The following is a 25988-nucleotide window of genomic DNA, read 5'->3' as shown; positions in this document are numbered from 1 at the left end:
AGGTGGTATTGGGTGATAACAAATATGGGTGAGTATGTTTAAATGGAACTAGAGCAAACAGATAAAAAGTTATAAGTATATTAACAATATCTTAAGTTTCTAAACCTTTCCAAATGTTCTTCAGTCAAGCCTTTCTAACTATCTTTAGGAATTACTGCTCTTATGCATTATTACAGTAGCAGTGAGCTCACAGCACCCTCTGCTGGCAAGCTGACTTTCAGGTAATTCTGCAACACTAATAGGATCATAAGCAGCAAGTATGTTAAGTATTAGTTTCAGAATGACTTGCTGAAGTAGCACAGTTCAAACAAAATGACCACAATAAGCATGAATGGGTAAATTTACAAACAAACATAGGAAATGCTCAAAATAGCACCTACTCCATGTTAGAACCTGAATACACAGTAAAAGGCAGAAGCTCCGCTTATGGAGTTTTAGTAACAGTGGACGACAACAAAGGGATACTAACAAGCCAAGAGGCAAGGCAATATGGAAACCAAGCAGAAAAGTGCAAAAATAGAGTTATGAATAAATACGTGAAAAATATACATCATAGTTAATCATGGAAGAATTTACTTAGGTTTGGAAAATGTAGGCTGCAATGTATAATGAGGCTTATTATGCGGTACTTGCAAGTTAGGCTGTAATGGAAAGTAAGGAAAATTGCAGGAGTTAAATAACACTTTGAATGTGCTTACAGGAAAGAAAAAGGAGAAAAATACCAGGTACAACTTTTAAGTTCATTTATCTTTGCATTGCTGGCAATACCAAATACCCTGTACTCTGCCACTTCATTATTAACATAGAAAACATTGAACTGAGACTCTGGCACCAAACCCTGACGTACTCCACTAGTTACCATTTAACAACAACAAAATAACTTTTTAATCCCTACTATGGCAGATAATCAATCCTCAATCCCTTTTCTCCAGGGATTATCCACTATTTCTGATATGTTTTTAATAATGTCTGTGAAGAGTAACACAAAATTCTTGTTTAAAATCTCTGACATTTTCTTGTTGGTCACTGTACTCTCCAGCCATTTATCTTTCCTACCCGCCTGGCTTCACCTTCTAGCTATCTTACTTCCCTTCCCCTTCCCCTCACATTTTATTCTGCATCTTCTTCCTTCCTTTCCAGTCCAGAAGAAGGGTCTGGGCCCAAAATGTCGACTATTTATTCAGTTCCATAGAAGCTCTCTGATCTGCTGAGTTCTTCCAGTATTTTGTGTGTACTGCTTTGCATTTCCAGCATCTGCATAACTTGTCATATTTATTAGCTTGTCTCCTATTACAAAATATGCAGTATAATTACTTTAATCCAAATTTATGCCACTAAAATTTGTTTCTCTCAAACTCAAAATAAAATTCTATCACTAATGTTCCCTCTTTCCCAAAAGAAACTCCCCCCTCCCCACTTAACTAGTTAACTCAGTATTACTACAAATGAATAGCTCCAGTTTAGCTTTCTCGTTTGTTGAGTCTGCAATATATTGTTCTAGAAACCAGTGACAAGAGCATCCCATCAATCAGGCTTCAGCAACTTTAAAATTCATTAGTGTTAGGAGTTTGGAAGCCCTGTCCTGGGCACAGCACGCAAGTGCAATTATGAGGAAAGCATGGCAGCACCTATACTTCCTTAGGAGTTTGCAAAGATTCGGCATGACATCTAAAACTTTCACAAACTGCTATCGATGTGGAGTGGAGGGTATATTGATTGGTGCTTCCATACCAGGTTGTGATGCAGCCAATACCGTAGAACAGAAAATCCTACAGAAAGTAGTGGATATGGACCAGTTCATCACGGGAAAAGCTCTCCCCACCATTGAGCACATCTAAATGAAACACTCTCACAGGAAACCAGCATCCATCATCAGGGAACCCCACCACCCAGGGCATGCTCTCTTCTCACTGTTCCTATCAGGAAGAAGGTACAGGAGCCTCAGGACTCACACCACCAGGTTCAGGAACAATTACAACCCCTCAATCATTAGGCTCTTGAACCAAAGGGGTTAACTTCACTGTCCCACCACAGAACTGTTCCCACAACCTATGGATTCAGTTTCAAGGACTCTTCATCTCATGTTCTCAACATTTATTGCTTATTTCTTTATTATTATTCTTTATTTCTTTTTGTATTTGCACAATTTACTCCCTTTTGCACACTGGTCAAACACCCAAGTTGGTGTGGTCTTTCATTGATTCTACTATGGTTATTATTCTATTATGGATTTATTGAGTATGCCCACAATAAAATGAATCTCAGGGTCGTACATCATGATACCTATGTACTTTGATATTAAATTTCCTTTGAAGACGGCATTTCCCAACTTACTTGGCAAGGTCATGTTTACTGCATAATCTTTACCACTTCCAATTGTTTCACTGTTAGAGAATGTTGGCCACTCCAATCGAGCTTATATACTTATTATTTTGTTGGTTCCACATGGATTTAATTTACTTATTTGTTTTTAGAGCAAAGACAGTTTCTCATTACTGTCCTAGTGTAATCTATTAATATCAGAGAACCTACGCCATTCTGCCTACTTTTGAAAAAAAATGCTATGTGCACTTGAATATTCAGTAGCTGGCTTTGTCACTAATTAGTTTGTCTTGACATAAATATGTTCTGCATTTGGATAAACAGCTTTTTATTTTGAATGTTATTCTCTTTTCCCATGAGATGTCATAGAGCAAAACAACACCAACACAAGTGTACCCATGTCAGCTACAGTGCGCACCCTGCTAGCCCCAATTCCCTGCGTTCGGCCCATATCCCTCTAAGTCCCGCTCCTTCATGTACCTATCCAAGTACCTTTTAAATTATATTTTTGCACCTGCCTCAAACATTTCTATCAGCAGCTCATTCCCTATACTCATCACCCTCCACATGAAATTGTTGTCCCTTAGGTGCCTTTAATATCTGTCTCCTCTCACCCTAAATCTGTGCCCTCTAGTTTTGGTCTCTCCCGTCTGGGGAGAAAAGAAAGCTACCATCCATCCTATCTCTGCCACTCCTTAAGTCTCTCTGTTTCATGACACTTCATAGAGCCCACTATTCAGTCCTACTGCAGTTTGACTTTCCAAAATGCATCATGTAACATTTGTCTGTTCAGAAATGTATTTGCTACTACTCAACCCACTTCCTTAAATAATCAACGTCCCTTTGTAACCTATGATAACCTTCTAAAACATCAATAATTTCTCCTAAATTTATGTCATTTGTAAACTTATTGAGTATTTGCATCCAAATCAACTACATAAATAACAAGGGTCCCAACACCATCCCCTGTGGCACACCACTAATCACCAGCTTCCATCCTGAGATTCGTCTCTTTGACCTCTCGACTCCCCCCCCCCAAGAGTATTCTTAGTCTTTTTATAATTCATCAAGAGATTCACTCATTTCTGATCTCTGAAACCCAATGTCTGCTTCTTTCTTTTCCCTGACTAGAGCCTCAATATCTCTTGTCAGCCAATGTTCCTTAAACTCGCTAGGTTTATTCTTCACCATCACAGGAACATGCTGCACCTTAACACTTGATATCATACACTTAAAAGCATCCCGTTTGCTATCAATTCCTTTCCTTTGAAACAGGCACACTCAATCAACCTCTGCTCGATCCTGACTAATTCCCATAAAATTAGCCCTGCTAACCTGTGGGCCCATCCTATCCTCTTCGATCACTACCTTAAAACTAATATAATAAGATCATAAGACATAAGAGCAGAATTAGGTCATGTGGCCTTTTGAGTCTGTTCGACCATTCCATCATGACTGATTTATTATCTCTATCAACCCTATTCTCCTGCCTTTAATGAATTCCAGATTCACCACTCTCTGGCTAAAGAAATTTTTCCTCATCTGTTCTAAATAGATGACCCTCTCGTCCTAGACTCTCCCACTGTAGGAAACATCCTCTCGACATTCACTCTATCTAGGCCTTTCAATATTCAATTGATGAACCAAGGTTACCCCAGTCTGCTGAGGTCCAAATCAGTGGACTTCAGGCCTGGCAACCAAGTAAAGTACAAGTCCAGGTACAACCTATGGAAAGCCATCTCACAGGCAAAGTGGCAATTCTAGACCTAAGTGGAATCACAGGAGGATGCTCGACAGCTGTGGCAGGGCTTGAAGCATATCACCTCCGACAAAGTAAAATCAAGGACATAGGAATGAAACCTTGTTGTCATCTATGTGAAATCAATGCCTTTTATACTCACTTTGACTGACAAAACATGGAGGCACCTTCACAAACTCCCTGTGAGGCTGATGTGAGAGCATCCTTCAGGAGGGTAAACCCACAGAAAGCATCTAACCCAGATGGGGTACCTGGCCAAGTACTGAAGACCTATGCTGATCAACTGGCTGGAGTGCTCGCTCATACCTTTAACATCTCACCTTGGTAGACTGAGGATCCCACTTACTTCAAGCAGACTTCAGTTTTACAGGTGCCCAAGGAAAACATGGTAACCTGCCTCAATGACTAGCATCCAGTAGCACTTACTTGCACTGTGATGAAGTGCTTTCAGAGGGTGGTGATGGAACATATCAACTCCTTCTGAGGAGTGACACGATCTACTCCAATTTGCCTACTATCACAAGAGGTCAACAGCAGATGCCATTTCACTGGTTCTTCATTCAAACCTGGAATATCTGGACAGCAAAGATGCACACTTCAGGATGCTAGTTATTGACGACAACTCACCATTCAACACTATCATCTTTTCAAAACTAATCAATAAGCTGCAAAATCTTTGCCTCAATACTTCCTTGTGCAACTGGATCTGAATGGTGTCAAGTTAGGAAAAGGGGAAGTACAACAAGATTTAGGTGTTCATCAGTCACTGAAAATAAGCATGCAGGTCCAGCAGGCAGTGAAGAAAGCTAATGGCATGTTGGCCTTCATAACAAGGGGAGTTGTGTATAGGAGCAAAGAAGTCCTTCTGTAGTTGTACAGGGCCCTGGTGAGACCACACCTGGAGTATTGTGTGAGTTTTGGTCTCCAAATTTGAGGAAGAACATTCTAGCTATTGAGGGAGTGCAGTGTAGGTTCACGAGGTTAATTCCCAGGATGGTGGGACTGTCATATGTTGAAAGATTGGAGCGACTGGGCTTGTATACACTGGAATTTAGAAGGATGAGAAGGGATCTGATTGAAACATATAAGATTATTAAGGGATTGGACACGCTCAAGGCAGGAAACATGTTCCCGATGTTGGGGGAGTCCAGAACCAGAGGCCACAGTTTAAAAATAAGGGGTAGGCCATTTAGAATGGAGTTGAGGAAAAACTTTTTCACCCAGAGAGCTGTGGATCTGTGGAATGTTCTGCCTCAGAAGGCAGTGGAGGCCAATTCTCTGGATGTTTTCAAGAAAGAGTTAGATAGAGCTCTTAAAGATAGTAGAGTCAAGGGATATGGGGAGAAGGCAGGAACGGGGTACTGATTGTGGGTGATGAGCTATGATCACAGTGAATGGTGGTGCTGGCTCGAAGGGCCGAATGGCCTACTCCTGCACCTATTGTCTATTGTCTAAAATGATCTTCAATTTCCTCACTTGCTGCCCCAGCCAGTTCAGAATGGCAACATTTCCTCCACTATCACCATCAGCACAGGTACACCACAATGCTGTGTGCTTACCCCCCCTGCTCTACTTGCTTTACACTTATAACTGTGTGGCTAAGCACAGCTCCAATGGCATATTCAGGTTTGCTGATGACACTATTGTCATAGGCCAAATCAAGTGGTGACCGATCAGCATAAAGGAGGGAGTTTGAAAATCTAGCTGAGTGGTGTAATAACAACAACCTGTCACTCAATGTCAGCAAGGCCAAGGAGCTGATTATTGACTGCAGCAGGAGGAAACCAGAGGTTCATGAGCCAGTCCTCATCATAGGATTGGAGGTGGAGATAAACAACAACTTTAAATTTTTCAACATTATAATTTCAGAGGATGTCCTGGGTCCAGCACACAAGTGCCATTACAAAGAAAGCATAGCAGTACTTTCTTTGTAGTTTGCTAAGATTTGCCATGTGATCTAAAACTTTAACAGATCTCTATAGATGAGCAGTGGAGAGTATACTGACTAGTTGCACCCCAGCCTGGTATGGAAACACCCATGCCCCTGAATGGAAAAGTCTACAAAACGAAGTGGATAGAGCCCAGTCATTCAGAGGTAAAGCACTCCTCACCACTGAACTATCTACAAGGAGCACTGTCGTAGAAAAACAGCACCCATCATCAAAGGTACACCCCCCCCCCCCCATCCAGACCATGTTCTCGCTGCTGCCAACAGAAAGGAGGTACAGGAGTCTCAGAACCCACACCACCAAGTTCAGGAACAGTTATTAACCCTCAACCAGCAAGCTTTTGAACTAGAGGGGATAACTTCACTCAACTTCACTTGTTCCATCACTCAACAATTCCCACAACCTATGGACTCACTTTCAAGGACTCTTCATTTCATGCTCTAGATATTTATTGCTTATTTATTCATTAGTATTATTTTGTCTATCATTTTGTCACCCAGACAGAAAATAAGGTGTTGTTCCTCCAACCTGAGCGTGGCCACATCGCAGCAGTACAGGAGGCCTTGGGCTGACAGACCATATGGCACAAGATGGCAGCAAAGACATGTTCCCAGGAAGGATATGTGGCTGTGGTGGTGGATCTGGGTAAGCACATGGTCAAAGAGTTGGGAGGGCAGCAGAGATCAGAGGGGGAGCAATGAGAGAGGGAGTCACTGAACTCCTCCAACCTAATGGCATGAACATCGATTTCTCTAACTTCCTGTAATGCCCCCATTCCTCCTTCACCATTCCCATTTCCCTCTCTCACCTTATCTCTTTGCCCACCCATCACATCCCTCTGATGCTCAACCCCCTTCTCTTTCTTCCATGGCTTTCTGTCCTTATCTATCAGATTCCCCCTTCTCCAGCCCTTTATCTCTTTCACCAATCAACTTCCCAGTGCTTTACTTCATCCCTCCCCCTCTCTCAGTTTCACCTATCACCTACTACTTTGAACCTCTTCCTCTCCTCCCCCCACCTTCTTACCCTGATTTCTCATCTTTCTTTCCAGTCCTATATGAAGCACCCTGGCCCAAAATGTCAACTGTTTACTCTTTTCCATAGATGCTGCCTGGCCTGCTGTGTTCCTCCAGCATTTTGTGTTTATTATTCTGATTTCCAGCAACTGCAGATTTTCTCTTTTTTGTGGATCACAGGGTTGTATATGGTGACATACTGTACATGTACTTTGATAATAAATTTAATTTGAACTTTTCCTGAGTAGAGCCCTTCGTACACTGTCTCAGGAACATTTTCTGGACATATTTCACAAATTCCATCCTATCCAGGTAACACTCTGGGTGACTCAATCAATTCTGGGGAAATTATAATCTCCCATTAATACATCCCTGTGATTCTTACAACTATGAGCAAATCCTCTGCACACCTGTTCCTCAAGTTCTCACTGAGTACTAAGGACAACGAAATATAGTCCTACTGAAGTGACCGTCCTCTTCTTCTTTCTACCCATATAGCATCATTGGACGATTCCCTCAAGAACATTATCTTTAAGTACTGATATTACGCCTGCTCTTATCAAAAAGCCTACTCATCTCTCAGACATGTTTCTGTCATGGCTATAAAATTCACAGTCCTCAGAGCCAATCCACGCCCTGAGTTTATCTGCCTCATCTGTCTGCCTTTCTGTGCCTTTAGTGTGACCCTGGTGGACCAGTTTACTGAATTTCCTTTCCTTCTACTGCTTTATTCCTTGACTTGAGTTGCACCATTTACCGCCACCCCCTCCTCTCTCACTGTGAACTAGTTTAAACCTTCATGTGTAACACTAGCAAATTTTCCTGCAAGTATATTGTGGCTCAAGTACAACCTGTCCTTCTTGTACAGGTCACAAGAGATCACAATGGTTCAAAAAAATTGACTCTCTGCCATTTGCACTAACTAGCTCTTCAGTTGAAAAGCTGAAATACTTTAACACTACATACCTGTTGATTTATCATTAGTGATGGGGAAATTACTGCAAGCGAACATAATGACTTAATATTGAAAACTATAATTCTCAAAGGCAATTGCCATGAATTTGTGACTGCCTGAATGTTTTAAGAAATCTGTCAACATTCTGACAGGAACATCGGAGGATGTTGTCTGCACTTCCACATTCCTCTCTCTCTCTCTAAAGTATCTGAACAAGTTAGCATCTCCCAAATTTATGCTCGTCATTCTCACAAAGATAATGCTTGAACCACAAGAGACACCATGAAAATAGTCCAAAGTGGAGCAATAAGTAACAATGACTATGGTGCTCTTCTCATTCTTTTCAACCTACCTGCAGCCTTTGATATAGTAAAATATATCACATTACTTCAGTTCTCCCTGCTGCTTACTTAGCTAGTTATAGTTCCAATACTTCAGATACAGAATAAAGACAATGCAATAATTATGCTGAATTGGTCAATTGCAGTACAATCGGATATAAATTTACCTACATAGCAGTGATTATCATGGATATAAGAGCTGTGAATATTTTCACAGATTAGGGAAATCAAATCAATTTTCCTGGTTTTGTTAGATGCAGTCTTAACAGCAACCTGTGCTTATTAAGTATTACTGATGACATTTTTGGAAACAACAGAAGAATTTTTCTGTATCAACATATAGCAAAAGATTTCATAAACTGAATCACTACTGAAGGAATTTTTCTTGATGTTTGAATCAAAAGGCATGACATGAACTTCAAAGCATTATAGATCGCCCAAAATTCTGATATTACCTGCATCGAAAAACATACTTCAATCATTTTTATTAAACTCACCTATACTGTTGTGTTCCTTCATATTTTTCTCCTGAAGTTGTTCCAATCGTACTGCATTGAAAAGAAAACAGTAGAATTTAGACTTAATTACAATTATATTCAGAAGTTTAAATACTTCATACACATTAAACATTTTGGATAAATTGGAAATAAATCAATTAACAATACAAATCCTTATTATTGCTACTGTATTTGCAACAACTAGTGACATTACTATTAGGACAATGTCTGAATGAACAATGCATAATTTATCAACTTATTTTAAGAAAGAATACTTTATCAAATTCGAACTAGCTAGCTTTAAGAAGATCAAGAAAGCACTCGCTGTCAGGGACCAAGATCAGAAATTACTTATTTTATCTCACGAACAGACATGAACACAAAGAGAAAACAAGACAGAAATTGAATTTATTAACTGGAAAAAAGTCAGCACATTTAGAAAATCTGTAGTATACATGTTGTAGTTAGCTATTTTCAAGAGCACAAGAAGGAAAAAGTAAAGTTGTTAAATGGAACACAATGTATATACTGTGTGGCTGAAGACGATGAAGAAGGAGAAACAGCAGCTCAGCCAAGTTCAACTGAGCTGTTGGAATATATTTTTCAGTAATAATAACAAAAATTGCTATATATTACCCAAATAAAAAGTTTATTAATCTCTTATAATTTTCCTTTGAGCAATGAGGATTTGCAAGTTCAACTTACTTTGTAGAGCCGTAAGTCTTTCATTGGTGAAGTCATTGTCAGCCTGCAGAGCTTCAATCCGAGCCTGGAGTGCCTGTTCTTTCTCTTCCATTTCAGCTATTCTGTGCTGCAGCTCCTTTCTCTCAGACAGGCCCTTTTGTTCAATCTCCTCTTGTCTCCCTTCTGCTTGCTGCTCACGGGCAAAAATTACATGTTAAATTCATTAAAAATAAATAATCTGATTACTGTTTTTCAAAGCATCAACAATTTCTACATTTGACAGTGTTATTTAATAATCAATTCCAAGTAACATTTTCCACCTAAACTGAATTTAGCTCGTTTGCTAATAGGCCAATTAAAGTAATCTTTTTTCATTTTTAGCACAAAACTACAGGGGAAATAGTAGGCACAGCATGCCATTACACTTCAGATCGATATCATCAAAATTAACACTTCCTTATTGCCTCTCACTTAATGGTTTTACTTGTATCTTATTTAATAGTCTTATTTATCTTTCTGGTAGACAATTTCCTTAGAATTTGCTTATCATTCTGAACATTTTAAGCATATTTAAATCAGCTATATCAGTTTTTCACAGTGCTTTTTGCCCCCAAATTGTTTCCTCCTTCTATCTTCCTGCACTGAAACGGAATCTTAAGTTCTTGGTACTCCAAAATTCTTCTTACTCAACTTTACCCCTGTTTCAGTTCAACAACTGATCACAGACTAGTCAACCTGAAGATCTAATTAGATATAGAAAAAAGATTTTAAAAAGTATAAGAATAGCTTAACTAACAATATCCACAACTGCTTTTTTTACGATCAAAAGGCACAGCATCCTTTAGCAATTTCTTCTTGCTCTTAATAGCAATCATTCTTTCATTCTAACATTGCAATGCATCTGCCAGCTGCACATCTTACAAAAGAAAATATTAATATTTTCTGTATGCACCCAAGTCCATTGTCATGCACAATCCAAATTACAGGGACCTTGAAAGTCAATTTTGGAATATCTTCCTTCTACGTGAAGGCTCCTCCTAAAAGTAATTTTAAAATTTCCCAGTATAAGAGGGAAAAACTGGTTTAAAATTTCAGTTAACTAAAGAATGTAAATATTCAATCTCACCTTTAATTTGTCTGCAAATTCTTTTATTTCATTTACAGCTCCATTGTATTTATTGGCCAGTTCTCTTAGTTCTTCCTGTGTTCTATCGTTCATTTCCTTCAAATGGGTGCATTCATCCTCCGTGTTACTCAGACTTCGCTGTACAATGAAATAAAAAAACTACATATTACACACATTATATATAGCATTATTTGTGAAATAATTTCAGATCCAAGCAGTATCCGCTTTCACCTTAAACTCCATCAGTGCAACAGACATGCATGGCTTAGATTTAGCATTAATTTCTCCTTTACAGGATTAGATATGGTTCACATTGACCTCTTTTCTCTGCACTTACCAAAAATAAACCAAGGGCAGAACATTCACTATGCCGGATGAAAATAGCAAGGTAATTTTGGTCTCTCATTTTTTCTTTAATTAGTAAAGTTTGAAGTACTGTAGATTTCGATTACATGGGCCATTGGTAATCAGGGCAGCTGTTTATTTGGGACGACTCTTAAAGGACAAGAACAAATCGAGAGAATAGCCGGGATTCCCTTTGTTTACTTGGGATATTATCCAATTTAATTGGGGCAGGAGACTGCTGCTTAACAGTTTCTAATTAGTTGTCAGATGCGTGCACTTGTATACCCAGTATACACAACACTATGCTTCGAGTGAACAATTCTGAAGTAGTGTCAGTTGTGTGGGCTTGTGTTCAAAAAGCAATGAATTTTGTCACTGATAGTTGGTGAGAAATTAGACAACTCAAAATTGTTTTGCTCACTGCAGTTTCAAGTATTCAGGCTTGGAGATACCAGAAACGGCTGGAAGTGAAAATTAAATTATTTCACTATTTCACCAAGTTAGAAACTACGAAGAATTTGAAGGTATTGACAATCATCTTGAATGTTACAAAGAAAATGAAGATTTGGAGGGCACAATTGTTGATAGCATTGCATGAAGGCAGTCCATTATCTACATTAGGTATTTGCGCTGATTTTGTTCATTTACAGTCAGTCAAGAGAACATGCCAGCACACAGTGGATGAATTGCTCTGTCGATAACTATGAAGAACTATTACACAGTTTTATAGTACTGTAGTAGCATCGATAATGTTCTAATTTGTTCTTTGTATTTCATTTAGTTAAATGGTGGTTAGTCTTTTTATACCTTTTTAACTATTTCTATGAAACTTCAGCTAATTGCTGCAAAATAGTCTAAAACTAAGCCAATTAGCTGGTTAGTTCAAAAGCACAGAAACAGCAGGGTGCTATTTAGTCCCCTGAAGCCATGCTGTCATTCAATGAGATGGATCATGGCTGATCTGGACACAATTCTGTTTGTGTGCTTAATACCCTCCATTCACAAACAATCTCTTTCAAAAGGTACTCAGCATTTAAAAGTCTAATTATTATACAACAAACAATCATGGCATTGACCATGGTAGAAATGTCTTGGCCATATGCATTCTGAGAAGAATATTATCCAAAAATAAACTATTTTCCAAGGTATTCTTACAACTATTTTTAAGAAATTAAAGAAATTGACAGTTAATTGTTGTGCACCTACTTCTTAAGGGGAGAAGTATTTCATATCCATAGTTCCAGTAAGACCTGGCAATGTTGTATTGATAAATCTGAGCCCAAGATGTCTATGAAATATCACCAAACAGCAGTTTTAAACAATATTGTGGAGTTATCTTGGTGGACAAGATCCAGTATTTCAAGATAATATGTCCAAAGATCTTTTCAAAGAAGCAACTCCTCCTTTTAAAAATCATAAGAATCATTTATCAATGTAATTACCTCCACCTCTGACAGCTTTCTGACTACTTCTATTTTCTCCTGAAGGACCCGCCTCAAGGACTCTTTGGCTGTTGTCTCGTAGCTATGTTTATCTTCTTGTAACGTCACCAACTCTTTCCTTATGCCATCTTCAGTTTGGTTCTGTTGGGTACACACAGAGAAGGCAATTGTGTAGTTTAAAATTCAGTTGCATGAGATATTATAATGTTAATAAGATCTTAACTTTTATCCATCCTTAATCAAGCATTGCGTATATTGAAATGTTGCCAAGTGAATATTGAATTTGGCTGATCCAACAAATACATGGGGTGTTAAAAATAATTATTTCAATTAAACACTAAGAATTTATGTTTTAAAAATATTTTTATTCACATGAATTGAACATTAACTGATTTCTTCTAGGAAATCAAACTATCAGTAAATCTTTTTTCCTCTCGTCCTGGAGGTATTGTAAGATTTTAGTCCTGGGGTTCAGGAATTTATAGGTGGTGATGCAATCATTTCTTGATGTAATTGGTTAATGTTTTGGTAAGGGCAATATTTTTCAATTTATGTATTTGTTGAGATACAGTGTGGAATAGGTCCTTCCAGCTCAACGAGCCCCATTGTCTAGCAACTCTCAATTTATCCCTAGTCTAATTACAGGATGATTTACAATGACCAATTTATCTACCAATCAGTACGCCTTTGGACTGTGGGAGGAAACTGGAGCACCCGAAGGAAACCTACATGGTCACAGGGAAAACATACAAACTCCTTACGGACAGCAGCAGGAATTGAACCTGGGTCACTGGTACTGTAAAGTGCTAACCACTATGCTACTGGGCCGCTCTGTTCCTTTGTAATAATACCAATTATTGATAACCATTTTTAACTTGCCTTTTCCCAAATTTAGAATTCATTTGCCCAGATTTCACTGAAAACTACAGGCAATTTTACAATTTCTACAAAATGAAATTTGAATGTAAAATATCAGAAGTTACAATTAGTGGTTCCAACTATTTTGTTGACAGTATTCCATAATCCATTGTACTCCAAGAAGCATCCAAAATAGAATTCATGAAAATGCAGTGGGTAATCTGCACAGACATTCTTCCCTAAATTGGATTTGACTTAGTAGAATTCTATCCCATTGTCGTCTTCATTATCAACGAATATGCATATACATGAAGTTGGTCCCAGCACCCATCTCAAACCTTCAGAAACGGATACATCTATGCACTTGTTCACAATGAGGAACCATTCCTTGCTAGTATACATTTGGTGATCAGTTTCCAGACAGCATGTGTGAAGTGGCTCCCCGCGCACTGCTCACATAGATGGCAGTCCTTGGTTTTGAAATCACAAGATTTATCTCCATAAACAATCACTGCTTGTTGGTATCAATGCATTCAACTGAAGACAGTTGGCTAATACAATTCCTTTATAGGTAGTTAAACATTCTAATGTGTTTGGTTATGCATGGCAATACCTTTAGAGCATTGTAGGGTACATTTCTGTTTATTGGTGGTGGTATTCAATATAAAGTAACTTTACAGGTGGTATCTTATTGAAATCCTCCTGGAAATCCAGATAAATCACATCAAATGATTTCTCGCTATTCACCCGTTACATTTATAAAGTGCTCTGATAAATTTGTTAAAGATGATATGAAGAGCAACGTAGCAACTAGTGCAACACTTTACAGTGCCAATGAGCAGTAATCAAGGTTCAATTGCCACCGCAGTATGTAAGGAGTTTGTATGTTCTCCACATAACCGCATGGTTTTCCTCCAGGTGCTCCACTTTCCTTCCACATTCCAAAGATGTATAGGTTAGGGTTAGTTGGTTGTGGGCATGCTGCGTTGGAGCTGGAAGTGTGGTGGAAGTGGAAGCGTAACACTGGAAATGTAACACTTGTGAGCTACTCCCAGCACAATCCTCAGACTATGTTGGTAATTGACACAGATGATGGATTTCACTGTATGTTTCAATGTACATATGACTTGATTGTATGATTGAAGCAAGTGTTGTACTGCTATATTTTTTAATGGATTTCCAGTGACAGATTGTATGAGCTACCAAATCCAAGAGATTGGTTTGCCTGTGGTGCAGATACACAATATGATGCCTAACTGCAAGGAAACCATGAGGTGGCCTCATTTAAAATAAACAAATACAAATCATAAAGGAGCCTGATGAACCTAACCTTCAATCCTTTTGTGTAATTTACTTTATATAAATTAAATATCAGAGTGATCTACACTATCCAAAATTATTTCCTACTATGCCTCGGATAGAACTTCTGTACGCTATATTCGTATGAGTCAAATGTTAATGAAGTTGTTTTCTTTCCTTCAAGACACAATAGGGTCTTTTAAGAGACTCCTGGATAGGTACATGGAGCTTAGAAAAATAGAGTGCTATGGGTAACCCTAGGTAATTTCTAAAGTAAGTACATGTTCGGCAAAGCATTGTGGGCCAAACGGCCTGTATTGTGCTGTAGGTTTTCTATGTTTCTAAGTAACTTGTTAATGTATTGTTTTTGCAGTGGGAAACTTTACTTCAGGGTGTTGAATGATCAAAAGCATAACCACACATGCAAAGCACATTTTTTGTTAAACAAATTTTTAAAAACACATGATATTTTAGATTTTACTCTTTACATGATCAGTGATTCCACAATTTGCATATAGCCATTGGATATAGGACGACACTTGTCATTCTTGTATTTGACCTTTTCCAAATGTAATTGAAAATATAAACTGAATCAAACCAAATAAAGCACATTATTTCAAAAAGACTAAATCAGAATGAAAAATCAAGAAGCAGCTAAAATAGGTAACAGAGTATCAACAAATAAAATTCTTTTATTTATTTTTGTCACAGTTTTTCCTAATTAGCAACTTGGTTTCCCAGATTATATAAAAATAGTAATTACCTAGCCATTTAATTCTTTGAACTTGTGAAGTTATTTCAAGCTAATATTCTTTGTTTCGTTTTATATCCTTAATTTCCAAATGTGGTGCTACTACTTTTTTTTAAAAGTGTTGAATTAATTTGGTTCTTGAACCAACTGGCAAAATCCTAATCATCATTACAATTTAGTAACACTCTGATAACTTAGCAACCAAAATGGACTTATGGACTTTCTTTGTTCTAAATATTTTGCTCTTGTAAGAATTGTTTATCATTTATGTTTAATTTGCTTTCCTTGTGAGTGTTGTTTATTTGATGATATGCCAGACATGCTGCTTTCATTCCATCTGTGCATACATGTACTTGCGGATATGACAATAAACTCAACTTTGACAGAACAGTATTATGTAAATTAATAGCACTTAGTCACTTAATGCATTTTCCTACAACACTTAATTCCCTTAATCATAATAATCAATATATTTACAGACCAGTGTTCAGGGAATTTTATAAGTTTGAAGACCTTTTGAAATCCCACTTTATCCTTAACATGTAATTAAAGATAATTTTGAGTCTTGCTTTACAACCACAGCCATCCATTTCAGATATATGTGTATTGAGGCAAATGAAGAATGATATTACTTACTTTTGAATAAGCTTGCAGCTGGTTGCCCATTACTTCTAGCCTTGATAGTAACCTGTCTTCATCTATTAAAGCCTGAAATAGCATCACAAAATCACATGGGGAAAAAAATAACTTCGGTGCAAGTTACCCAAGGATCTTGCTGAATATTAATCAATTCTCTGGTTCCGACTGATGAGAACAGGATAAATACAGCAAAATAATCTATTCCAATTCAGACTATCAACTATGGATAATGTCCTGATGTCCTGAAATGCTTAGCGCAATGACACAGGAAAGCAAATAAAACTCTTTACATTCTAATTTTTATCTGTTTTTTTAGATAATAAAAAGCAATCATTTATATTTTAGTCTTTACTGATAACACAATATTTAAGTTTAATGTGGAAAAGGGTATTTTTTTTATAAATCACTGAACCTTATTCAAACATGATTCCCCTTCGCAACTGCTATGATTGCTGGTGGCAGTTCCACAATCTGAAGCAATCAATTCCAATATTGAGAGGATAATTGCCTTAAATTACACTTGAAAGCTGTGGAATAGTCAGATGTTTTAGTTGTGCGACACTTTGAAAATTTTTTGTGCTCAATTGAATCTCATTTATGACTAGCCCTTCATCAAAACTGAAGTTCTTGCTTTGACAGTGATCAAACCACATTCTAAAAATTAGATTTACGTAGCGAGAACAGCCTGAAAGTACCTGCCAGCTACTGTCTGATGCCTCTTGAGTATTAGCAAGAAGCCGTTGAAGGGTGGCTAATTTCTGTTCCAACATCTGTTCTCGGTGCAAGGCCTCCTGACATTAGGAAAAAAGTATCAGCAATGTTTTAATACAGTAGTATACTGTAAAATGTTGATAATTAAAATTAACCAGAATATGATAGATAGAGGGAGGGGAGGGAAGGGGAAAGAGGAGTGTAAGGGGAGAGGAGAGTTGGGGAGGAGGCCGTGGGCGGAGAGAGGGGGTGCCGGGGGAGGGTGGAGAGAGGGGGGGCCAGGGGGAGGGCGGGGGGGCCGGGGGGAGGGCGGAGAGAGGGGGGCCGGGAGTGGGCGGAGAGAGGGGGGGCCGGGAGTGGGCGGAGAGAGGGGGGGCCGGGAGTGGGCGGAGAGAGGGGGGGCCGGGAGTGGGCGGAGAGAGGGGGCCGGGAGTGGGCGGAGAGAGGGGGGGGGGCCGGGGAGGGGGGAGGGCGGGGAGGGGGGAGGGTGGAGGGGGGGGGCCGGGGGGGAGGGCAGAGAGAGGGGGTGCTGGGGGAGGGCGGAGAGAGAGGGGGGCTGGGGGAGGGCGGAGAGAAAGGGTCGGGGGAGAGGGGTCGTGAAGGGGGGGTTGAAGAGGGGGTGGGGATAGAGGGGAAGGATGAGTTTTTTTCAGGTCAGTCCATTTCATCCCACAGAAAAATTAAATTTTGCATTATAAATCTATTTTCTATGTTCTGAACATTCTACAACCTTTTCACAACCTTCACCTGGAAAATCCAAAATTAATTTTTTGATCCTAATTGCTAATCCCATCCCTCAGAGGTTTTATTGCATTTCATTTATTCAGCCACTATTTTCAGCCTTTCAATAGTCAAGTTCATCTCAAGTGAATATTATTCTCATCTGGCTTAATAGGACTAGGTTTGCAAAATACTATGTCTATCTAAATAGCGTCACATTGTGCTCTCCTTCTGCATTGTTCTGGTTGACAATGCAAACAAGTTATGTTTGCTTCCTGCATATATCCTTCAGATTATTTTGAAGCCCTCCTCCAGTTTCATAGTCAATAATCACTATTTGTCCAGCCACATTGCCCAAAGCATTAGCTTAACATTCTCTTCATTTTATTAATACAAATTTAAAATTCCTATTACTTATCGCGTTCCTTCCTTGCATCTCTCCCAAACATTAAACTAATATACAATAACATCTCCATTAGTTACACAACTAAATACAACAAAGGTGTATAATAAATCATTGGAATTAAATGTAAATAAGTTGATGACTCAACAGGATAAAATCAAATAAGGTAATTTGATAGAATACCAAAGAGCGGCAGCCACTGGTGGGATTTACCTGTAAATACTGTGAGAGCTGGAATAGTTCCTGAGAATACATACTGGGAGAATTAGCAGCTACCTGGGAAGTAAAGGAGACACTTGTTCAACGTAAACTCTTTCAAAGGAGTGTGAAGAAACTTTAAAAAAATGATTTTCAGAATGGAATCTCACATTTTGATTAAAAGCAAAACACTACAGATGGTGAAATTGCAAAACAGAAACTGTATAAAATATTTAGCAGTTATACAGCAACTATGGAGAAAGAAACATGTTTAACATTGAGGCTAAAATGTTAGCTGTGTTGATTTTAGAGTCATAGAGAGGCACAGCACAGAAACAGGCCCTCAGCCCATCTAATCATAACCTACCTACTCCCATCAACCTGCACAGGGACTATAGCCCTACTATCCGTGTACCTACCCAAAGTTCTCTTAAACATTGAATCAAGCTAGCATGCACCACTTGTGCTGGCAGCTCATTCCACACTCTCACCACCCTCTGAGTGAAGAAGTTTCCCTTCATGTTCCCCTTAAATTTCTCACCTTTCACCCTTAAGCCACGACCTCTGGTTGTAGTCCCACCTAACCTCAGTGGAAAAAGCCTGTTTGCATTTACCCTATCTATACCCCTCAGAATTCTGTATACCTCTATCAATGTCCTCAATCTTCTATATTCTAAGGAATACAGTCCTAACCTATTCAATCTTTCCTTACAACTCAGGTCCTCCAGACCTGACAACATTCTTGTAAATTTTCTCAGTACTCTTTCAGTCTTGTTTACATTTTGCTTAAATTCCTGAGTATTTATTATCAATTCTTTTTTGACAATGTTGTGAGAGGATCAATGAACAGTTCATGAATGGCAATATGAAAACTACCACCTTCTTAGAGCAGATTTTGAAGTGATGTTTAAGAATTTAAGGTTCTATATGAAATTAACATCTGTTGGCACATTTGTTGATATTTTTCAATACTTCAGTAAAATGAAATTCACATTTAAGTACAAAAGAAACATTTTTTTTGCTTTCCATTCACAATCAAGTGATCAAATAAATATAAAATATGGACTGGGCAGAATATTTACTGCTCAATACTTGTACGAAGACCACCCTCAGGAAAAACTTCTGTATGTTATTATACAGAATGGAACACAAAGCCCAGTTTCAATCTTTAGTCTCTATCATCGGTTTATCTCAGCCAAGGTAGCAGTTGCGGGTCTTAATAACTACTTGAGACTTCAAGGGGAAACAGAATAAACGTTGAAATTTTTTCTTATTTCATTAATTTCTAAATTTGGGCAAAACTCTCAGCCATGTAGCTCAACCTAATTCAAGTGGAAATTAAAACATGTTCTGTCCATTCAATGGTAGGCCCCTTCAGAAACACCCATGCCTGAAAAGACGCAAAGTATTAAAGCAATGGTCACCCAACATGTTACAAAAATATATTAATTACTTCTTTTTCTCAAATGTTTGAAGCAAAATGTACTTCAGCACTTAAGTCATTTATAGCCTTGTCCTGGCATACAATGAGGCCAATCTAGATATCATGCATATTTTGACAAATAGAGGAATTCAATTAGTCTCACTCTGCAACAGGTTGCTCTGCAATTAAGAGTTAAAAATTAACCTTCTCCACTGAGATGAGACATACAAAATGGGTTTTCCAGAACACATTTTTACAGAAAATCTTCCTAAAAATCATTTACCTAATGACATAAATGCAAGTATTCTGAAGAAAAAATGCAACGGGCATGAATGCACAAATTGTAATTATTGTTTCTGCAAACCAGGAGACAACCGAATTGTGGCTTTACATGCACTTTAGGACTTATAGGTAATGTTTCTTGGATAGCAGCAGATGCTGTACATTGCAGTTAGCTCGTAAAACTAGTGAAACAACCTTGGTATCACTGACTTATATTGACATTATCCATCATGAATTATGGTGGGTAGAAGATATGGTGGGTGCATAAGGTGCCATGATCTGGAGTATAAAATACAATATTACTGTACTGATGTACACCCTGCTGCTCTATTAATCCCTTAACTTCTCTCGATCTATTTTTACAAGTCAACTTTTCTTACATTGGACTGTGACATATGCAACTTCCTTTTTAAATTTCATCACCTTTGAGTTCAGGAACTACTAAATTCTTGGGCTCCTTGTACACAAATGATTTGAAGTTAACATCCAGATCCAACAATTGGAGGAAAGGAATAATGTATTAGATGAAAATCAACAGAAAATACAGATGGTGGAAACCTGAAACAAAATAGAAAATGGTCAAAAACTCAGCAAGTCAGAAATTGCAAAAGGTCATTGAGCCTTGGCATTGACTGTTTCTCTTTCCACAAATGCTACAGACCTTGCTGAGTTTTTACAACATTTTCTGTTTTGTAATGATTCACTGACCTGGACTTACAAAGAGGTTGGAGCATCAGGATTAAGGATCAAATTTATTTACCATACATATTTACATGCATTAGGAATTTGCTGTAGTATGCTGCCATGACATGCAACAATAAACAGTTAACAATCACAAAGAATAAAGAATTATATAAAAAAAATAAAGTTGGAGATTGAAGTATAGATATGGAATAAACTGTGCATAAATAGCAGCATATATTTACAATGTAAGAAGCATTATAAGAAGTGGTTTAAAGTATTTACAGTATAGTGCAGAGACTGAGGTAACAGACAACAGGTGGGTGGTGAAGGGGCTAACTTAAATGCTTGATTAGATAAACTGCCTGTGGGAAGAAACTTTTAAGACAGAGTGAAGTTTTTGTTTTAATAGCCCATTCGTGCTTTCCAGAAGACAGCATTTGGAAAAGGGAGTTGGCTGGGTGGGTTGTGTCCACAATGACAGTTCCTGCCCACTTCTTTGTCCTTGACACATACCCGAAGCAATGGTAGGCTTCAGCCAATCACCTTTTCTGCTGAGCTGATAGTTTGTTGTAATTTTCATACATTGTGAGGGGATGCTGCACCAAACCAGAGAGCAATGGCTGATATGAGCATCCTCTCTATGATTGCAGGTAAACCCATGTGGAAATGTAAGATCTTGCATCAAGGTCTTGACCTTCCTTCTTGACATGATGAAATACTTTTAAAGGAGTCATGCCGGAATTAAAAGACAATTTGTGCAAAACAAACTTTAACAAAAAGCAGTAATGAGTTAAGCAATGTTCAGTGAGAGATAACTCATGACCAGATGATAACTCTTACTTCCTAATCATTGTTTTACAACTGTACTGGACAACAGCATCTCAGACCATGCACTAGGTTTTATGCTCAAGTTTCTGTAATAGGACACAAGTCTACTACCTCTCTGAGAAAAGAGTTGAAAATGCTAACAATTCAGTTATGAATAAAATCTAAACAGTTCCAACAAGAAGGTAACTCGAGTAATGGCTATCTACCCAAGGGAAATCCAAGGAAATAGTTCACTAAAATGATTACTGAGATCCTAAGAGGGCCTGAATCAAATGGACCCATATTCTCTAGAGTTTAGAAGAATGATAAGCCATCTTATTGAAACAAGATCATTAGAGACTTGACAGAATTCTTTCACTGCCAGTAGTACAGAAATAAAACATAAAACATACGGCACAGAAACAGGTTCTTTGACTCGTGATGGCTGAACTAATTAAACTAATCCTTTCTGCCTACCCAAAGTCCCTCTCTCTCTATTCTCTGCAAATTCATGTGCCAATCTAAGAGCCTCTTAAACAGCTCTATCATATTTGCCTCCACCCACACTGTTCCAATACATTCCAGGCACTCACTATTCTCCATGTAAAAAAAACTTGTCCCACGCCTCTCCCTACCCCCTCTCATCTTAAATGCATGCCCTACAGTATTAGACATTTTGACCCTGGGTAATAGACACCACCGTCTATCCATGCCTTTCACAACCCTATCAACCTCTATCAGGTCGCCTCTGAGCCTCTACTGCTGCAGGTAAAAAGAACCCAGGTTTGACCAAACTCTCCTTATACCACATGCTCTTTAATCCAAGCAGCATCCTGGTAAACACCTTCTGCACCCTCTCCAAGTCTCCACAGCCTTCCTAAAATAAGCAAACAAAATAGAACACAATGCTCTAAATGGAACCTAACCAGAGTTTTATAATGCTGCAACATACATAACTTCCTGACTCTTGAAGTCCATGTCTTGACCAGTAAATGCAAACATGTCATTTGCCTTCTTTAACATCCTATCAACCTATGCAGTCCCCTTCAGAGAGCTAAGGCCTTAGACCCCAAGATCTCTTGGTACATCCCTCAATGCTGCTAGGGGTTTTGCTATTAACAGTATACTGCCCCTTTACATTTTAACTTCCGAAGTGTAATATCTCACACTTGGCCAGATTAAACTCCATCTGCATTTCTCCTCTCGTATCTGCAACTGACCCTGCTGTATCCTTCTGCAATATCCACAAAGCCAAGACTCTGTGTTGTCTACAAACTTACTAATGCACCCAACAACTTTTTTTATCCAAGTCACTTAGATGTATCGCAAACAGCAGAAGTTCCAGTACAGACCTTCTGGAAGAGTCAGAAACCTCTAGCCAGAATAAGGGTTATCAACCATTACCCTCTTATCTTATATGGGTAAGACAATTCTGAATCTAAACAGCTTCCAAACGTTCATTGTGGTTCTCTTGCATCTTAATCTTCTGGATAGGTCTACTGTGAGGGACCCGGTCAAAAGCCTTACTACAATCCATGTAAACAACATCCATGACTCTACCTGCATCGATGAATTTCATCACATTCTTCTAAAACTATTAACTTATCAAGACCTGACTTGCTCTACACATAGCCATGTTGACTGTTCCCAAAAATCTATAGCTTTCCAAATGTTCATAAATCCTATCCCAAAGAATCCTCTCCAAACGAGAAGCCATAAACTTAAGTTGAAGGGCTGTGGAGAAAACATTTCTTAGATAAGGCTTGTAATTTGCAATTGTATACCCTTCAGTTGTGAATACTCAGCTGCTGAGCACATTCAAGACTGACATCAGGAAATTTTTGGACATCATGGGAATACAGACATATATAGAGAGGGTAGGAATGCAAATCTAATGCTAAAGATCATCATGATTTTAATAAACAGCAGAGTAGACTTGAAGGGTTATATGTCCTAGAACTGCTTTACTTTTTTTTTGTTTTGCTAGCACATTCAAATATGAAAATTGCTTCTTTGCTTGCTTCTATAGTTAATAATAGCCCTGAATTTATACTCAAGCTTTTTAAAAAAATATTAATACTTAAAGCAACAGAATCACCTTTTAAATATTTAAATAAAACATAGATCTAAATTAAACAGTACATATTCTGGTCCCTGAAATCAATAGCAGTCCCTGTGTTAATCGAGATAAGATGCACGTGTTTGAAATTTCCCCATGGTAAATGGTGAGGAACAATAGCAACCTTCGGCTTTGATGCTGGAGAGTCTAAAAACCAAGCTAAAAAATTCAGGACTTGCATGTTCATGCAGAATTCCCAAAACGTATAAAGGGATAATGTCAACAGTTATGCAGGGAACTGCCAAAATCTTCCTGAAAATCCAGGCCATTCTGTCATTGAAGTTACAGATCATGCAGAGAAGTATAAAGTGTGACTAAGATTAGCAGGCTGTTCAAAACTGAACTTGACAGAAAGTAACTCCCCTAGAAAGACATTTTCTGTGATTTTATTGCAAAACTGCTCTCAGGAAGTACTCTTTCTAAGACGTTCATAATAAAATAAATATTAAGATAATTTTATGTTAAGCAAACTACTGGCATTAAAAGAATCCAATTTAATAACACCAGCTCACTTTTTTTTAAAAACAGAAAGGAATTTCTTAAATCCACGACAGGCTTAATAACATGTTTTAACTTAATACTGATGTTATTAATACTGAATCTCATATCTCTATTTGGTATATGCCTATATGTCAAAGAAAAAGCTGAGTCATTTCTTTCATTTAGAAATAAATAATTAAACTATAAACAAGCCACTCACCTTTTCAATAGGAAGTGGGAGAGGAGCTTGGATAACACTAGGAGACAAAATGCACCATGTAAGATAAAAAAAAAAGTGAAAATATCTTCAATACCAAATTGACTTTTATTTCTCCTTGGTAGCAAAGAGTATAGAATGGATACACCTGAAATCAAGAGGTGACGGAAAAGTTAATTATCACTGAACAATTCCTGCAAATGTGCATCTCAAGTTGAAGTTGGTAAATGATATTTGCATGAGAATGATTTGTTCCTGTTGAAGTTGGCCTGCAACAAATCCTTTAAAGAAATACAATTAGACATTTTTTGCTGTGTATATCATTGCTTTACAGTAGAAACAGTAACAAAATGGCAGATTCCTTTTGCTAAAAAGCACAAGGTTGATTAATACTGTTATTCTCACAATGAATTGTGCTGTCCAAAAAACTAAAATCTGCATGCATCATACATATTATTTTGATTATTTCCAGAAATACTTTAAAGCTTCACTACCTTGCAATCATTACAGCATAGGTTTGTCTGAGTGGATTTGAACCCAAAAGCAATAAGTAACAGAATTGCATTTAGCAAAGGATCATAATGGCTTCTACTAAAAACTGCATATCATAGAGGAACTAAGAGAAGAGAACATCTTTATTCTTATAGAACAACTAAAAAGGGAAAAAAAGGAGATCAGGATATTGGGAGAACTGGAATAGCGTTTTAGAATCTTACTCAACCTTCAGACCTGTTAAAAAAAAATTTAAACTTCTTTTGGGAATAGTGCAGAAGTTAAAACTGACATTTAAACAGAAAATAATCTGCAGATGCTGGGGTCAAAGCAACACTCACAACACACTGGAGGAACTCAGCAGGTCGGGCAGCATCTGTGGAAAAGATCGGTCCACGTTTCAGGCCGGAAGGGTTGCTTAAACTGACATTTGCTACTTCTTTCTGAACGAATGTGAGAGTTAACATTTTTCAAACTGCAGAAACAATTCTTCTGTCTAATGATGGCCTGAATCTAATGTTTGTCAGTCTTTATGTATATTTTTTCATAACTTATATTGTATTTCTTTATTTTTCTGTAAATACCTGCAAGAAAATTCATCTCAGTATAGTATGCAGTGACATATAAAGTAGGTACTCTGATAATAAATTTATTTTGAATTGACATTTTATAAAATTATGAAAACTGTATCTTCAGTTTGGACCATCAGGTCCAAGCTTCTTGCCTTGTCCACAAGACCCGCTAGCCTCTAACGCTTATTCCTCCATCCTCTATTTCGCATTCTGACACATAAAAATGAACAAATGCTTGACACAAAGTTGAGCTGACTACAGTCTCTTTAATTAAGTTTCTTTATGACCTTCAACCAGGTCTTGACTAGCACTAGTGTGAACCACCTTTTTAAACTGTTACAGAGTATAACTATCTCTCACTTTCACTATGCCTGCACCTGTTTAAACACCATTGTATCTGTACACCATATCTGATACACCATATCTCACTCTCCACAGATATCAGCCCTCACTAGTATCTGCATTATTTACGTTTTAAAAACGAACTCAGCATTAAAATCAAGTTCAAGAACAAGGAAGTTAAGGAGCTACCTCACTTGGCTAAAAACATAGAAAGTGAAGAAAAGATTGTATTCTAAATCAGAAACAAAATTATTGGTAATAGTCATCTAACAATTCTGAAGCTGTCAAAGACTATAAGTGAAGCTGATCAGAAGCTTAGACAAAATTTTCAATTTATACTCTTAAACTGTTTCATCCATTTCAATATTGAATTTTAGACTTCTAGCACAAAGGACCTTGAATTATAATGTAGAAATTACATTAAAGTTCACAATGGCACAGTTATAATATACAGCAGTTCAAAAGTCGAATGTTACATACAATTGCTGACATACTGTGGAAATTTCAAATACAATTGCGATTGCACATGGAAGAAAACTGATTAAACTAATTAAG

At 37.9% G+C, this 25988-nt stretch overlaps 1 protein-coding gene across 11 annotated transcripts in view; it reads right to left on the bottom strand.

Annotated features, from left to right (window-relative positions):
• The window catches only part of slmapa (sarcolemma associated protein a), a 196152-nt gene that overhangs the window by 97442 nt on the left and 72722 nt on the right, over nt 1–25988 (bottom strand). For all 11 annotated transcript variants that reach the window (XM_072280435.1, XM_072280436.1, XM_072280437.1 and 8 more), the window contains exons 4-11: nt 24031–24067; nt 18031–18093; nt 16679–16774; nt 15981–16052; nt 12437–12577; nt 10650–10787; nt 9545–9713; nt 8840–8890 (exon numbers count right to left, since the gene is read on the bottom strand). In XM_072280435.1, the coding sequence (XP_072136536.1) occupies nt 8840–8890; nt 9545–9713; nt 10650–10787; nt 12437–12577; nt 15981–16052; nt 16679–16774; nt 18031–18093; nt 24031–24067 (767 nt within the window). The remainder of the gene's footprint in view (nt 1–8839; nt 8891–9544; nt 9714–10649; nt 10788–12436; nt 12578–15980; nt 16053–16678; nt 16775–18030; nt 18094–24030; nt 24068–25988) is intronic.

Source organism: Mobula birostris, chromosome 16, assembly GCF_030028105.1.
Source record: "Mobula birostris isolate sMobBir1 chromosome 16, sMobBir1.hap1, whole genome shotgun sequence".
Taxonomy (NCBI): Eukaryota; Metazoa; Chordata; class Chondrichthyes; order Myliobatiformes; family Myliobatidae; genus Mobula; species Mobula birostris.
This window is presented reverse-complemented; position numbering and strand designations above follow the sequence as displayed.